General features: G+C 54.3%; 2 protein-coding genes across 2 annotated transcripts in view; one reads left to right on the top strand and one right to left on the bottom strand.

Moving 5' to 3' along the window:
- The window catches only part of LOC128138481 (ubiquitin-associated protein 2-like), a 35,368-nt gene that overhangs the window by 14,048 nt on the left and 4,189 nt on the right, over positions 1 to 17,131 (top strand). The gene's annotated exons all lie outside the window — the stretch shown is intronic.
- Positions 1,589 to 15,440, bottom strand: LOC128138466 (uncharacterized). The gene is made up of 9 exons (XM_052779717.1): positions 15,383 to 15,440; positions 7,697 to 7,975; positions 6,176 to 6,235; positions 5,654 to 5,725; positions 5,122 to 5,193; positions 4,850 to 4,921; positions 3,140 to 3,247; positions 2,185 to 2,332; positions 1,589 to 1,997 (listed from the first exon to the last, which is right to left on the bottom strand). The coding sequence occupies exons 1-9, from the start codon at positions 15,438 to 15,440 to the stop codon at positions 1,613 to 1,615; spliced, it is 1,254 nt and encodes a 417-aa protein (XP_052635677.1). The 3' UTR covers positions 1,589 to 1,612.

Genomic DNA, 17,131 nt, shown 5'->3' with positions numbered 1-17,131 from the left:
TTCTCTTGCCATCCACACCCGGAGGAACAATTCTGCACGTTAGTGGGTCCTGCGCGCTACTGGTGATCTCACAGGAGGTCTGACATTGCCAGGAAATGTTCTTTCTCACTTTGTTAGCATCTCCGAATGAGTGAACATCCTGGGGCTGCAACATTTCCTTGGTTTCAGCAGAAACAAAGGAACCTTGCAAAGCCATTGCAAATCAATGCACTCTGGAGCCTCTCTTTCTCCTCTCAGCTTTGCTTACACTCTGGGACGGCCGTAATCCAGTTTTCCCAGTGTCATGGCTTTGCTCCCCCTTCTCGGCCACCCTTCACGTTTGCGCGCAATTTCTTTTGCGCTCGCCCACGTTCACTCTCCGAGGCTCGCTAGTGCTGCTGCCTGGAGGCTCTCGCTGACCCGTTGGGACAAGCTGTCCCACTGAACAGAACTCAGGAGGCCAGATGGAGAGCACGTGGGGGAGCGCAGCTCTTTGACCAATCGCTCCTTTGAGCCGCACCGACAAAAACCATCCCTGCATCAGGGAGTGCCACCCGCAGCTCTCCCCCCCCAGCCCAGCACCCACACCCCGAGGGGACAGAGTCAGGCCCTCTCAGGAGACACCTGAACCTCGCTCTCCCCCTTTGCCTTTTCTCCAGCATGGGCACCGCTTGCACACCCCCAGTTTTCAGGACTTGTCTCCCACTTATGGCTCCCTGCAAGACTGCTCAGTACCTGGATTCTTTTGAAAAAAATCATACATCCCGGCGTGGTGGGCTTCCCCGGGGCTGGCCATGGGGTGCTCTGCACAGGGGGAGGAGCGCTGGGAGGAGGTGCTCGTACTGCCCAGCAAGGCAGCCTAGAACGATGTTCTGCCTGGCTGCTGTACCATTCAGTCGCAACTGCAGAGCGGAATTGTGATAAGACTGGGTTTGAGGTCCGTCCTTTGCGTCATCTGACATGCTCCGAGAAGACCCTCGCGAGTCAGGTCTCCACGTCAGCCTTAACGGGATCTGCTGTATTTGGCCAGCGTGACTTTAGATGTACTCCAAAGGTGTTCCTCCCCTTTGCTGGCAGTCTGCAAAGCTTAACCCATTTCTTTTTACAGTATTATTAATATTTCGTTATACTCTGTTCCATTTTTAATGCCAGCCTGCTTACCAATATCACATTCCTTCCGCTCCTTCTCCCACCCAGCCCCACTCCAGCTTTCCGCTCATTTATCATCTCCAGGGTCTGGGGTGGGGAACACTGCTCCAGCCCCGCAGCCTCTGCCACCCCGTCAGCCCTCCTTGATGTGCTCAGCACTGGTCGGCCATCCTTTCCAGCACCCCCTTCCCTCTCTGCCCAGTCCATCCGCATTCAGGGCAGCATCCCCAGTCAGTTCAAGGACAACCCTTCGCACCTCACGTCCCACCAGCACGTCCCCATTCTGGTGGGTGAAAGCCTTCTTGACAGCCCCAGCTGGGAAACCAGGCTGATGCTGGGACAAAGGGGTCCCTCACTGGAGCGCAGGTCTCTGACAGCTTCTCTCACAGATCCAGCGCTGGTCCCAGCTCTGTGCGTTATACCCCGACGGAAACGGCCAAAACAGCCAAGGACGCACTGCTTTTGGCCAAAATGTATTTTTTATTTACTCTAAAAAAGACTCATCTTCTGAGGTACAGTATCCCTGTTGGAACTGGTGACAGGGACACCAGAAGGGGTTAGGCTGAGGTGAGTCGAGAGAAATCAAATTGTCCACTGAAGAGGTATCGTTGGTGAAAGAGCAGCTGGGACAAGCGGGCAGAGGTGAGGGGTCTGCGCTTGCGCTCCTGTACAGCTGCGTGAGCTCTGCCACAAAAGGCCACGGTGATGGGCTGGAGCTGTTGTTGAAAGTCCCATTTTCTTGAGCAACCTCAACTTTTCTTGTTCCTGCTCCTGACTCTGCTTTGCCTTTATCTCTAGTTGGATCTTCACTTTTCCAGGCAGAGTCAGTATCAGCTTGTCCCAGTGCTGCTTCATCTCCCTGGCTCCTTCTGTAGAAATGGGTTTCAGAAAAGACTACTCATTGATAGGAATTAAGAGGCCAGGTAAAAAAAATCTTACAGCAGAAACCCCAGCAGAGTACTGCCAGCAGCTGCCTTGGCACTCCAGGATACTCTAACTGCAAATACCCCATTGCCAACTGCAGCAATAACTAACTCTGGGGAAAAGCCAACTCACGGGTCTCTCTTCCTCAGCCGTGAAATGACTATGCAAGATCCAACTAGCCCAGACAGCACCACAGCCAAGGCTACTGCAGTCACTGGGATATAGTACTTGTGCAGCAATTCGTGACCAGCAGCCTCAGACCTTCTCCCAGCATCTGCCCCTGCAGGAGAAAAGACAACGCCACACGTTACTGTGCTCTGCGCTATGGATAGTCTCACAGTGTGCTTCACATGCCCAAGAGATTTGTTTTTCAGTGGTTGGTGCCTCTGGCTCTGGTGTCTTAGCGCCAGAGGACAAGAAGGATTGCTTAAACTTCTCGGGGAGAAGAGCCCACGTGCCAGTGAGCAGTTGCACCAGCACTACCTGTCTGTTCCTCCGGGCTGCAGGCCAGGGCTGTGTGCTGGGGACCTGCAGTTCAACCAACGAACGGCACTGCGGGGGTAGAGCAGAAATGCTCCTGTTTTCCCAAGCGGACATCTCCTGAGCACTCCCCTTCAGGACGTCCCAGAGCCTGAAAGATGGGAGCCAGCCCACGGGCTATTGCCTTGCTCCTGCAGTGCCACCTGCTTGTCACCCCCGGCCCCGATGCACACGCTGCGGGGAAGGCTTGCCCCGGGAGAGCGTGGCGCAGGGCTGGGTTGTAGCCCTCAAATGGCCTCATGCCCAAAAGGGCAAAGTTCCTAAATTCCTGGGAACTGGGTGTGGCAGGAGGTGAGCAATCTCTAACCACGTCCAGAGAGGTCTAACAGCATCTCTCTGGCACGCTGCTGGCAATAACCTCCACACACCAGAGACGACAGTCATCCTCAGAGAGCCACTCCTGGCTTCTTTGACAACACCTTCTCTGCACTAACACTTCCAGGTTTGGCTGCTGACATGACGTGCAAGAGCGGGCTCCGGGGGAAGAGCCTGCAGGCACACAGGGATTCTGACTGGTGACACCGGATGACCACGGGACAGCAATTACCTGGCATGCCAGTCTCTTGCATTGCCTCTCTTTCTTCATCGGAGACTGGCACGGTGTGCCTGCTTCCCTTCTGAAAGGCCTCCTTCTGCACAGTCTTACGGTTGGTCTCTGTAGAAAGCAAGCGGGACAATTAGAGGCAACCATTCCTCATCAGGAAGACGATACCTTCACGAGGCAATACTCCCCAAATACATTAATAAAGCTTAGAAACAAAGCCTGGGCTTTTGGGAGTGCATCTAGTCCAAAGAATGTGACGTTCACAGCGAAAAAATTAAGCACATGACACTTTTCACTCTACCAATACAGACAGCAAAACCTGACCTGCTGGGAAACGGGAAATTGCACGTGTGATCTTCTTGTTCACATTACATGTACTGCATTTTTGGCAAACTGCAAGATGATGCTAAATTGCTTCCTTCAAAGAGGATGGGAAAAAGCCGCAGCCAGCTCAGCTGGGGAAAGAGGCCTTCTGAGAAGCACATCCCACCATGCCAACTCCAGCACACGGGAAGGGGAACAGACACACACGGTGGACTGAACCCCAAGCTCTTGCAACCATGTTCTGGGCACTTTCACAAGCGGCAGTGAAGTCCCCCAAAACAAGAGGAAACCACAGCCAAGTTTTCTGAAACACAACTAGAAATGGAGAGCTAAACCACCCAAGACTGAATTAACTGAACGATCCACTTAAGGCCGCCTTCAAGTGAGGTGTCCGGCCTCAAGCTGGGTGTCCGGCTGCGACCCGCCCCTGACCCCAAGGTGTCACCGAGAGTCCTCAGACATCAGGGAGAGCAAAGGGGCTGGACCAGGCTGTGAAGCCCGGGCTGCTCCAAACCCGGCCGGAGGATCGATCCTGCCTGCAGCCCAGGCAAAGCCTGCTGATCCCAGCGACCGAAAGCTGCTTGCGCATCGTCTCCACAAGCCAAGGGCCCTCTCCTCTCCAGCGACTGGCAGGGTGCTGGCCCCCTCATGGCTCATGAGCAATTAGCTCCTCCGCACGTGCCTCACACGCTCCGGGAGCAGCACCAACAGTCACACTCATCCTACCACAGCTATCAGTCTGCAGGCTGAACGTCAATCACAAACAAATGCCTGCAGAATCAGCATCTGCACCTGACTTCCAACATTAGGAAAGGGCAGCCAAGATTTCTTGGGACGTCATTCCTGCCTTGAACTTGCCCAGCCGCAAACTGGGCTGTGCATGAGCTGAACAGAAATTCAGCACACACTGGTTCCTGACATCTGGATACCAGCATCTGCACAAAGCAGCTCTGACCAGTAATGGTACAACTGGGGCAGCAGCTGCCTCTGGGACTCAGCCAGAACCACAACGGGTAGCAGACACTGTGCTGGACCATCTCTGTGGTTCATCAGCCCAGGCAAGGCATGAAATCGAGTGCCACTGCAGCGAGGTTCTGACTGATCCCTTCCTGCTGTGCAGGCTACAGCACGTCCACACATGAATCTAAAACCTCAGCTTCCCAAGCTGTACGGTTAACAGAGTGAAATACATTAACCAGGTGCTGCTTTCTCCAAGTCTTTCAGGATTTCCTTTGGAACTGCAGATATCTTTTGGGAATAGTTCCCTATTTTAGCTTTATACTTTTGTCTTTGAGGACATTAACAGGAAGTATGAAGGTAAATGTCACATGAATAAAATATTGAAAATGAGCGCTTATTCTGTCAAGTCAATAAAGACTGACTACTCACCCCTGGGATGCCAGCTGGGATTCAGCCCAGGATTCAGCCAAGGAGCTGGAAAAGCCCTCCGTCTGGCCACATCTGCAACCAAACACCCACGAGAAGTTACCATCACGTGTTCTGACCTACATCGTCATAACTGAGTAGCAGAACATGCAAGGGGATCACGTAATGTCACGGCATGCACATGCAGGTCTGTATTCTCACACCTGCAGAGGCACCTGGCTGACATTCGGACTTTGAGCTGGCAGCTCTCAAAGAAGTGAAAAGCCATGACGTACCCATGCGACCTGCCTGTGGGTCAGCCCTGAAACCCAGCCAGGAAGCTGGATAACCATCGCCTGCAGCCACATCTGTAAATGAACATAGGACAGAGCAGCTCCCGTGAAATACTTCAACATACTTCTTCAGATCTGAATGACAGTGAATGCAATTCAAACACAGGATTACTCCAGAGCACTCCTCTCTCCCTTCCACTCAGGAGCATCTTGCAAACATTTATCGGGTGCCTGCAGTGGCCACTAACCAGGCATGGAACTGTCGGGAGAAAGGACTCCCTGGAGCTCACACCAGCTCCAAGCTCAACCCCGACGTGCCCGCTGGCTTTGCGGCCAGCCCCAGAAGCAGTGCAGGGGCGGAGAGGCTGGCAAAGACAGTTTAGCAAGGCAGAGCGCCCCGGGGCACATCACTGAGCCAGACCCATTTCCCTCTCTGCTCTTCTGCGTGCCTGAGCATCAGCCAAGAAAGTAGTAAGCTAAATTTCACAGGAACAGAAAATTAAAATGTAAATGCTCATTCACTGAAGGGCCTTACCTGTGGGATCGCCCCAAGGCTCACGGACAGGCTCAAGTTGAGAAGTCAAGTAACCCCTGTCTCCACGGACAGCTGTAACCAAGCAGAGATGAAAAACGTTCCCATCGCATGTTGTGATCTACCTCTTCCTTAGTGACCCGCAGTGACTGGAAGGGGGTCAGGCAACAACACGGGACCCAGATGCGGGCTGAGACGTCCAAAGCTGCAGAGGGACCTGGCTGGGACCGGCAGCTTTCAAACCTCTGTCTCCAGCCCATGTGCAACACCCCTCAAGGACCAGATGGACAAACATACGGCCTCTCAGGGCCTTCTCACCAGACCTCTCACACACACAAAAGGAAGCCCACACTAAAGTGGGAGCATGTAGCCCCAGAGGAAAAAATGATCATTCGCGATTCTTACAGAGAAGAGCCTGCTGGCCATTGGAAGGCTGAACTACCACAACAAAACATTAACAAATAACAAACCAAATATTAAAAAATACAAAAGGCCAATAACAAATGAAGACTGAATACTTCTTACCTCTGGGATTCCCCCCAACCTCAGGAACAGGATTCCACTGAGCATCTTGATCAACATGGACTGCGGGAACCAAACAGGTAATCAAACACAGGTGTGGTGGTGCAGCCCCCTGAGCCACTCTGAGATCTCAGGATAAACCATGCATGCTTTGGGAAAACCCCCTATTGTGCTGTTATCTTGGTTGTAAGTGCAGCGCCTTTAGGGCACCAGGCAGCCCCTGGCCACCCCTGGCCCATCTGCTGCCCGAACTATGTATCAGAATGACTCAGCACAAACTGTGGCCAGAAGGTAAAATAATGACCAAAGCCAATCATCTCGAGACCCTATAAACAGCGATCCAAGACGAGACCTTTGGAGCTCTCTGGGACTGCAGCAGGCTGTGTGACCCAGCACCTCCCCTGAGCTGGGACGCCACCCAGGGTAGATTTTGCGAGGATTGAAAGATTGTTGTCTGTCGACGGTTTTGCGAGGACTTAAGGGCCTGATTGCGCGAGCTTTACTGACCATCCGTTGACGAATGCCGGTACATAAAAGCGAGTAATTCATGAAACTCATGAAAGGGAAATTTTAATCATAGGTTAACCTCTGTGTGTGGGGGGGGGGGGGGCGGCATAAAATTTGGTTCAGAACTGTTGTATCTGTGCGTGTGCATTTGGAGTTTGGTTCGGAACTATTTGCCTGTCTCTGTGTGATTTGGTTCGGAACTATTTCGCCTGTCTGTGTGTGGTTCAGAACCGTCTTCTCCGTCTGTGCGCATGTGTGGTTTGATTTAACCTCCACCTGTGTGCAACCCTGCTGCAAGTTTCGGGCAATCCTTGCCATTTTTGAATCCTTAAGTCACAGATTTCGTTGTAACAAATTCCATCCAATCACTCTGTTAAAGTGGCTGAGGAAGCCAACACCAACGAACTGGAGGAAAAAGCGATCGCCCACGCTTCTTGGGGACGAGAGCCTGTGAAAGGCTGCGCCAGCGCTAACCCCGCGTGTTCCTCCGGGCTGGGGACCTGCGGGTCATCCAAGGGGAGCAGGGCTGCAGGACTAGAGCAGAAATGCTCCCATTTTCCCGAGCGGATGAGTCCTGAGCACGCCCCTCCGGGACGTCCCCGAGGCTGAAGGCCAGACCCACGGCCCTGGGCACGGCTGCAGCCAGCCCGGGGAGAAGCGCTGCCACGGGCTGTCGCCTGGCTCCTGCAGCACCACTTACTCGCCACCCCCGGCCCAACACACATACTGGGGGCAGACTGGGCCGGGCGGCAGAGAGGGCCCCGCAGGGACTCAGCGCCGGGTTTCTTACCCCGCACCGCCGCTCCCAGCTCCCCTGCTCGCCCAGAAAACGCCCCCGAAGCAGCTGCAGCCCCTCTATGCCTCCCCACAGGGTGTCTGCCTGGCTCGCTCAGCCTGGCCCAGCTGCTCTCCCAGACCCAGCCCTAGCCCCGGCCCCACTGCTGCCCCGCTGAGGTGCGGTGGATGCCACGCTGCCCTGCTCGGAGCTGGGTGCTGGCCCCCTGCCCGCCTGCCTACCTGCTCCCTGCGCTCGCCTTGGAGCAGCCTGGGCGTCCCAGGCTTGCAGGGCCAGCAGGAGGAGGCAGGCGAGGACCACGGCCCCCCAGGCTCGCGCCATGCTGTTGCCGCTGCTGCCGCTGCTGCCACAGTGTTGCCCGCAGCTGGCGCAGCACAGCATGTCAAAGCGGGGCTCTGTGACCTCACAGCCCTGTCGGGCCACCCCCTCCGCCAGGCCTCCCCAGCACAGCCCCGCTGCCAGGGCATTACTGAATCGGCACACTATGGCATCTCCTGGTTCTACACGAGTGTGGAAGAATCATAGAATTATAGAATCATTTAGGTTGGAAAAGACCTTCAAGATCATCGAGTCCAACCATCAACCATGCCCACTAAACCATGTCCTGAAGTACGCTGTCCACTCGCTTTTTGAATACCTCCAGGGATGGTGACTCGACCACTTCCCTGGGCAGCCTATTCCAATGTTTGACAATCCTCTCAGTAAAAAAATTTTTCCTAATATCTAACCCAAATCTCCCTTGCCTCAACTTGAGGCCATTTCCTCTTGTCCTATCTCCAGCCACCTGACAGAAGAGACCAACACCCACCTCACTACAACCCCCCTTCAGGTAGTTGTAGAGAGTGATAAGGTCTCCCCTCAGCCTCCCCTTTTCTAGACTAAACAGCCCCAGGTCCCTCAGCCCCTCCTCATAAGACTTGTGCTCCAGGCCCCTCACCAACTTGGTTGCCCTTCTCTGGACACGCTCCAGCAACTCAATGTCTTTCCTGTAGTGAGGGGCCCAAAACTGAACACAGTACTCGAGGTGCGGCCTCACCAGTGCCGAGTACAGGGGAACAATCACCTCCCTGCTTCTGCTGGCCACACTATTTCTGATACAGGCCAGGATGCCGTTGGCCTTCTTGGCCACCTGGGCACACTGCTGGCTCATACTCAGCCGGCTGTCAACCAGCACCCCCGGGTCTTTCTCTGCCGGGCACCTTTCCAGCCGCTCTTCCCCAAGCCTGTAGCGCTGCATGGGGTTGCTGTGACCGAAGTGCAGGACCCAGCACTTGGCCTTGTTGAACTTCATACGATTGGCCTCAGCCCATCGATCCAGCCTGTCCAGATCTCTCTGTAGAGCCTCCCTACCCTCAAGCAGATCGACCCTGCCTCCCAACCTGGTGTTGTCTGCAAACTTGCTGAGGGTGCACTCAATCCCCTCATCCAAATCATCGATAAAGATATTAAACAGAACAGGGCCCAACACCGAGCCCTGGGGAACACCACTTGTGACCCGCCGCCAGCTGGATTTCACCCCATTCACCACAACCCTCTGGGCTCGGCCATCCAGCCAGTTTTTCACCCAGTGAAAAAGACCCACTTATCCAGGCCACGAGATGCCAGCTTCTCAAGGAGTGTGCCATGAGAGACAGTGTCAAAGGCCTTGCTGAAGTCTAGGAAAATAACATCGACAGCCTTTCCCTCATCCACTAGGCGGGTCACCTGGTCATAGAAGGAGATCAGGTTGGTCAAGCAAGACCTGCCTTTCGTAAACCCATGCTGAGTGGGCCTGATCCCCTTCTTATCCTGGACTTGCCATGAGAGTGCTCTCCAGACAAACCATTCCATAATCTTCCCCGGTACCGAGGTCAGGCTGACAGGCCTGTAGTTCCCCGGATCCTCCCTCCGACCCTTCTTGTAAATGGGAGTCACACTGGCAAGCCTCCAGTCCCCTGGGACCTCCCCTGTTGACCAGGAACGCTGACAGATGATAGGGAGTGGCTTGGCAAGGACCTCTGCCAGTTCCCTCAGTACTCTTGGATGGATCCCATCAGGTCCCATAGATTTGTGAGTGTCCAGATGGCGTAGTAGGTCCCTAACTATTTCCTCCTGGATTAAGGGGGGTATGTCATGCTCTTCATCCTTACCTTCCAGCTCACGGGGTGGAGTACCCTGAGGATGACTGGACTCACTATTAAAGACTGAGGCAAAGAAGGCATTAAGTACCTCGGCCTTTTCCTCATCACTGGTTGCTACATTCCCTTCTGTATCCATTAAAGGGAAGATATTCTCCTTGGGATTCTTTCTACTGTTAACATATTTGTAAAAACATTTTTTGTTGTCCCTTACGATAGTGGCCAGATTTAGTTCTAGCTGAGCTTCTGCCTTTCTAATTTTCTCTCTGTATGATCTAACAAGATCCCTGTACTCCTCCCAAGTTGCCCGCCCTTTCCTCCAGAGATGATAAACTCTCCTTTTTTTCTTGAGTCCTAGCAAAAGCTCCCCGTTCAGCCAGGCCGGTCGTTTTCCTCGGCGGTTCGACCTGCGGCACATGGGAATAGCCTGGTCCTGAGCCATTAAGATTTCCTTCTTAAAGAATGTCCATCCCTCCTGGACCCCTTTGCCCTTCAGGACCGTCTCCCAAGGGACTCTCTCAACCAGTGCCTTGAAGAGGCCAAAGTTAGCCCTCCGCAAGTCCATAGTGGTGGTTTTGCTGAACACCTTCCTTACCTCACCAAGAATTGAGAATTCTATCATTTCACGGTCGCTAAGCCCAAGACGGCCTCCGACCATCACACCTCCCACCAGTCCTTCCCTGTTCGTAAACAACAGATCTAGCAAGGCTCCTCCCCTGGTTGGCTCACCCACCAGCTGTGTCAGGAAGTTATCTTCCACACACTCCAGGAACCTCCTAGATTGTTTACTCACTGCTGTGTTGTATTTCCAGCAGATGTCTGGAAAGTTAAAGTCCCCCACGAGAACAAGGGCACACGATTCTGAGACTACTGCCAGCCGCTTGTAGAACGATTCATCCGTCTCTTCAACCTGGTCGGGTGGTCTATAACAGACTCCCAGCACAATATCTGCCTTATTGGCCTTCCCTCTCATCCTCACCCATAAGCACTCCACCTTGTCATCAGAATCGTGTAGCTCTGTACAGTCAAAACATTCCCTAACATAGAAAGCCACCCCACCACCTCTTCTACCTTGTCTATCCCTTCTGAAGAGCTTGTAGCCATCCGTTGCAGCACTCCAGTCATGGGAGTCGTCCCACCATGTTTCCATGATGGCGACTAAGTCATATCTATCCTGCTGCACGATGGCTTCCAGCTCCTCCTGTTTATTGCCCATGCTGCGTGCATTGGCATAGATGCATTTGAGTTGGGTTATCGAATCCACCCCTAACATCGGCATGCTGCCCCCAGGCTCATCTCTGGTGCACCTAGTTTTATCCCTTACCCCCTTCGAACCTAGTTTAAAGCTCTTTCTATGAGCCCCGCCATCTCACGAGCAAGGATTCTTTTACTCCTTTGAGATAGCTGGACACCATCTGTCGCTAGCAAGACCGGTGCTGTGTAAACCTCCCCATGATCAAAAAATCCAAAATTCCACCGATGGCACCAGCCTCTGAGCCACGTATTAACCAGGTGTCTTTTCCTGTTCCTTTCAGTGTATTTCCCTGCCACTGAAGGGATTGAGGAAAACACTACCTGTGCTCCCGATCCTTCCACTAATCGTCCCAGTGCCCTGAAGTCCCTTTTGATTGCCTTTGGATTTCTCTCTGCAATCTCATCACTGCCAACCTGCACAACCAGCAATGGGTAATAATCAGAGGTCCGAACCAGACCAGGGAGTTTCCTGGTAATGTCTTTTACCCGGGCCCCAGGGAGGCAGCAGACTTCCCTGTGCGATGGGTCAGGTCTGCATATTGGGCCCTCTGTCCCCCTCAAAAGAGAATCGCCTACGACAATTACCCTCCTTTTTCTTTTTTCAGAGGCTGTGAGAATGCGTGGGGCTGCCTGACTGGGCCTAGGCACCTCCCTGGATAGGGCTTCATCTACACCCTGATCTTCACTGGCCTGGTCCTCAAGTTCCAGAGCCCCATACCTGTTGTGTAGGGGCATGGGGGAAGGTGAAGGAGACCAGGAGCGGATTCGCCTGCCTCCCCGAGCAGGGACCTGGCTCCATTCCCCTCCATCTCTTAGGTCCCCTCCTGCCTGGTGGCAGGAGGGCAGGGGAACCTCCGCTTCTTGTGGAGCCTCCATCTGCTGCCTCTGCCTCAGGGATGGTAGGGTGTGGGCCCACCAATCTATCTCCCTCTCACGCTCCCTGATACTCCTCAACCTTTCCACTTCCTCCTTCAGCTCTGCCACCAGGCTGAGTAGATCATCCACCTGGTCACACCTCACACAAAAGGTGTCCCTGCTGACCTCTGACATCAGCGATAGACTCAGGCACTCCCTGCAGCCAGAGACCTGGACAGCTGCATGTTTACATGGGAGCTCTGTCTGCGTCGCCACATTTTTCTTAGCAATGGCTTTCACCTGAGTGGCAACCATACCTGGGTCTCCCTCTGGGCCGACACCCACCACTTGAGTAGCCTTCTCGAGCTGGGAAGAAGGGGGCTGCGCCCTACCTGCACTCCCTGCCTGTGCGAACTGCCGCGCCACGCCCTTTCTGATGCGCCACGCCCTGTTCGCCATGCTCCTGGTCGCTGGCGCTCCTTAGGGCCGTTCAAATCTCCCGCGGTTGCCCATGGCAACGCCCACGCCGCGTCAGCCTCTCTCGCCAGAGCCGCCGGCTCTGGACGGGTCCCTCCGCTCTTCCCCAGCACTCCTGGGCCTCGGGAACCTCCCAGTCCGCCTCAATCTAGCGCTTAGCCGCCGACTTACCGTTGCGTCTGCCGGCCTCGCCGCTGACTGAATGAAGAAGCAGCAGTGGAGGAGGGCGGACCTATCTGCGGAGGCAGCACAGCATCTAGGAGCACACAGGCACTCAGGTCTTGCTTCCCAGAAATCGGTCAAGACCAAGAGCTCCACAGGAAGACTGCATAAAAAAGCCAACTGCAAGTGCTTTTACTTGCCACCAACTCCTGTGCAGCATCCTGAGGAGCAAGAAGCGCAGAACAAGAAACCTTCCTTCAAGTGAAGGCCCGCAGCCTGCTGTTTGAGCAAGAGGCAGAGAGCACCAGCTGAGAACAACCTCTGCTTTAACTACACCTAGCTCTGCCACCTACACAAGGAGACCAGCTCCTAATGATCCCTAGCCCTAAAACCACAGATCTTCCCTAGGGCAATGCTAAGGAAATACCCGAGCACAGGGACACCTGGTCATTCAGTTTAAGCTGATGGGGAGGACAGAGGACTAGAAGGAGAACACTAAGATGAGGGAGAAGACTGAGGAGCCGAGAAAGAAAGGCTAGAGAGATGGAGAAGTCAAACAGGGACGAGGTGCCCTGCAGAGAGGAGGAGGAAGACAAAGTAGGGGTGAGGAGCAGGACAGAGAGATGGGGACAGAAAGAGGGAGAAGGAAGGGGAGACAGACAGGGACAGGGAGTAGGACGTACAGACGGAGAGAGAAAACGAAGGACAGGGAGAAAGACAAAGGGACTGAGAAATAAAGAGAGGGTCAGATTTGGACAAAGAGACCGAGAAGGGGGGGAAAAGAGCAAGGGGCTGGAGGACAGAGACAGAGGAAGAGGACAAGAGGGCTGAGAAGCAGGAAAGAGGAAGAGAGGACAAATTAAAGGGAGAGCCAGCCGGACAGCGGTGTATAGCAAGAAACGATGGGACAGGCAGCAGGACAGAGAAATAAAGACAGAAAAGATGGGGGCAGGGAGCAGGACAGAGGTGGAGAGAGAAGCAGCAGGGACAGAGGGATAGAGAGAAGAAAAAGACAAGAAGAAGGGGGGGGACAGGGCAAGACGGTAACAGGGAGCAGTAAGTACATGGATCATCAGAGAAAGAAGACAGGGACAGGGAGCAGGACAAGGCGATACAGAGAGAGAAAAAAGGGACAGGGAGGAAGGACAAAGAGAAAGAGAGGCAAAAAAAAAGAGACAGGGAGCAGGACAGGGAGGCAAAAAAGCCGGGGTTGGGCAGCAGGACAGAGATGGAGAGAGAAATAACAGTGACAGGGAGCAGGAGAGAGTGACTAAGAGAGGGCAAAACCTGAAGAGGGAGCAGGACACAAAGGTAGAGGACAGGGGGAAGACTCGGGGAGAAGAACAGAGAACCAGAGAGAGAATGAGAGGAGTAGGGAGCAGGACAGAGAGATGGAGCAGAAGGGGGAAAAGATGGGCGGCAGAACAAAAGGAAAGAGAGACAAGGACAGGGGCGGGGAGCAGGACAAAGGGGTGGAAGAGGCAACAACTAGCGATGTGCTGCAGGACTGAGATGGAGGAAGTAAGAAATAGACAAAGGGGGCAGGCCAGAGTGACAGGGACAGAAAAAAGGAACAGGGAGCAGGACAGCACGGGAGGAAAAACCAACCGTGATGGGCAGCAGGACAGAGAGATGGAGAAAAGAAAAATACTGCGCAAGAGAGAGGGGAAAGAAGGGACAGACAGGGGGATATAGTGAGAAAGGATGGGCCAGGGAACAGGACAGAAAGACAGAAAAGATGGGGACAAGAAAAAGGACAGAGGGACAGCAAGAGCAAAAAAAGGGACAGCGGTCTGGACAGAGATGGAAAAAGAAGCAGCAGGGAAAGAGGAAGAGAGGCAGAAAGAGGGAGAGGGGGCAGGAGAGAGAAAGAAAAATAAGGACTGGGGGCAGGATAGAGATTGCAAAAAAAGCCTGGGGTGGGCAGCAAGATGGAGAGGGAGCAAAAAGGAATAGGGGCAGGGAGCAGGACAGAAGGATATAGTGAGAAACACTGGGGCAGGGAGCAGGCCAGAGCGCCAGACAAGAATGACGACAAAGAGAAAGACAGGGACGGTGAGCAGCACGGAAGGATGGAGAAAGCAAAAGCAGTATCAGGAGCCCTGCAGGGAGGTGGAAGAAGGGAAAAAACCCCAAAGTGTCAGGGAGCAGCAGAGAGGGACAGAGAGATAAGAGATGGACAGGAAGAAGGACAGGGGCAGTGGCATAGAGAATGAAAAAAGACAGGGATGAGCAGGACAGAGCGACAGAGAGAAAGAAAGAGAAGCAGAAGGACGGGGGGGTGGGGCAGGCGGATAAGGACACGGAGCGGGACATACTAGCAGAGAGAGACAAAGGACAAGGAACAGGCCAGAGAGACTGTGAAAATCAGAGCGCGATGCAGATCTGGACAAAGAGTCAGAGAAGACAACAACAGCAACGGGCTGCAGGGCAGAGAGAGAGGAAGAAAAAACCAGAGGGGCAGGGAGGAGGAGAGAGGGACAGCAAGGAACCAAAAGGGACAAGGAGAGCAAAAGAGAAAGAGGGACCTGGAGAAAAGAGAGGGACAGGGAGCAGGACACAAAAATAGAGATAGGGGAAGAGGTACAGGGGAAGTGAGAAAAAAATTACACAGAGAGAAAGGGGAGGGGGCAGGGAAGTACTGAGGGGCGCAGAAGAGGGGTGACATGGCCCCAAGGGCCTGGGACTCACCGGAGCGCTGACTCTCTGCATTACCAGGCAAACTTTACAGTTCTGGCACTTCCTTCTCTGTCTGTGTGTCCTTTCCTGCCTTCCCCTTCTGCAGCTCCAGTCACTTGCCTGTCCTCCACCTAAGAGAACGCGTTAGTGTCTGACAGCGTGAGGCTTCCTAGATACACAGCCACCCACTACGGGGCCGCCCTATATTTGCCATTGCATATACAGAGCCCACGGTGCACGTTGGTGATCTGGTCTGCCGAGGACTACGCAGAGGGATCCCTCCTCCCCCGCAGAGGTCTGCCCTCTTGCTTGCAGCTGGAGAGAGACAGAGGGCCAGCCGTCCTCATTCTCCAGCTGCTTCACCTTCTTCTGATCTCTTTGGCTTCAGCCGCAGCAGCTCCTCGCCAAAGGCAGCAAGCATCCACCCGCCACCAGGAGAACACAGCCAGAGACAGTCCACCTGGCACACCTCAGCCAGATGCAGTCAACGGACACCTGAGCCCTCAGTGTGGCCTCTGGGAGAGGGAAAGCAGCAGCAGCTTCGGTTCCTGCAGCCGGCCCCAGGCTGGAGCCCCTCCTGCTGCAGGAGCTCCTGTAGACACCGCTCCTGTTACAAATATTTTGATAAAGAAATTAAAATTTGATTATATAAAAGAGTTTGGTTTGATTAAGAAGTAGAAAATTGTGAAGCATAGGTATGGGAGTGTTAAGTTTGAAATGTAGTCGTAGGAACTTAGGAACTTTAGAAAACGTACTATGTGTAACCATAAGAATTCAAGTAGTGTCTAAAATCAGTTCACCACAGAAACTTTGACAAAGATTTCTTGATTTGTACTGTTTTGTTTTAAGAAACTAAGGAAACCAGTATGGACACCAATTTGCTGCTTGGAAACCCCTTACCCTTCCCACCTCGATCTAATTATCGAGGATTGCAATCAGTAGAGTTAAGTGAGATTAACCAATGATTGTTTGAACATGAGAATATTAATAAGATGGTGTGACTGAAGGACCAATTATTAGAAAGGTTATATTTAAGAATAGACATAGTATGCACTTTTATGTAAACTAATATAGATGACGGTGAGAATCGTACCGCGCAGAATCCCCCAAGAGGTCAAGAAGCGGACAAGTGAGGAAGACTATGGAAGACCACCAGAGGGCTCCTGAAGACCACCAGAGACCTTCACTGCGCCTGCGTGAAGAGACATTTACATATGCTAATGATTTATCGGAAAGTTAATGCTTATGTATAGCATTTTCCAGAAGCTTAGCGACTATGTATAAGAGGTGTGTATTTAACCTGCACACTTAGACTAGACAGGTGCACACGGTAGGTGGAGCGATCCCCCGTGTGCCCAGCGCTGCAATAAAGGAGTGCCCGCTTCTTACCTTCTCACTGCTGTGAAGGAGTTTTAGTCCGGATTTCGGTAACACTCCTTCCCCGCACCCGCCTTAGCCGAGGCCCGAGGGCACCCGAGGCCCGGCTCGCTGCTGCCAGGACAGGCCGTGGGGCGGCCTGGGGCGGCGGGACAGGCCTCAGGGGAGGTGCTGGGGGCGGCTCAGGGGGGCTCTGGCAGTCGGGGCGCCCGCTGCCTGTGCCCGGTGGCGGCTCCAGCTCCGGCTCCGGCTCCGGCTCCTTCCCCTCCCCAGCTCCCGGGTCCCTGCCGGGGCTGCCCCGGCCGGGCCCGGCTCCAGCCGAGCGGGGAGCGGGCAGCGGGCAGGAGACACCCCCGCGCCCGCCCAAGGGCCTCGCTCGCCTCACGGGCAGCCCCAGCCCTCCCCTCAGCCGGGCCGCAGCCGCAGCAGAGACTGCAGAGACCAACATGGCCGCCCGGCAGCCCCGCAGGCCCCAGGACTACAGCTCCCAGCATGCCCCGGGAACCACCGGGGCCCCCGGCAGCCCCGCAGGCCCCAGGACTACAGCTCCCAGCATGCCCCGGGGCGCTCCTGCGGCGGGCTGACCCTGGCAGGACGCCAGGGGCCCCCCAGAGCCGCCCTGTCACTGCCCCCCCTCAGCGGGAAGCGGGAGAGAAAAGAGAACGAAGGGCTCGTGGGTCGAGAGGAGGACAGGGAGATCGCTCAGCAGTTACCGTCGCGGGCAAAACGGACTCG

The sequence above is a fragment of the Harpia harpyja genome, unplaced genomic scaffold, assembly GCF_026419915.1.
Source record: "Harpia harpyja isolate bHarHar1 unplaced genomic scaffold, bHarHar1 primary haplotype scaffold_47a, whole genome shotgun sequence".
NCBI lineage: Eukaryota > Metazoa > Chordata > Aves > Accipitriformes > Accipitridae > Harpia > Harpia harpyja.
This window is presented reverse-complemented; position numbering and strand designations above follow the sequence as displayed.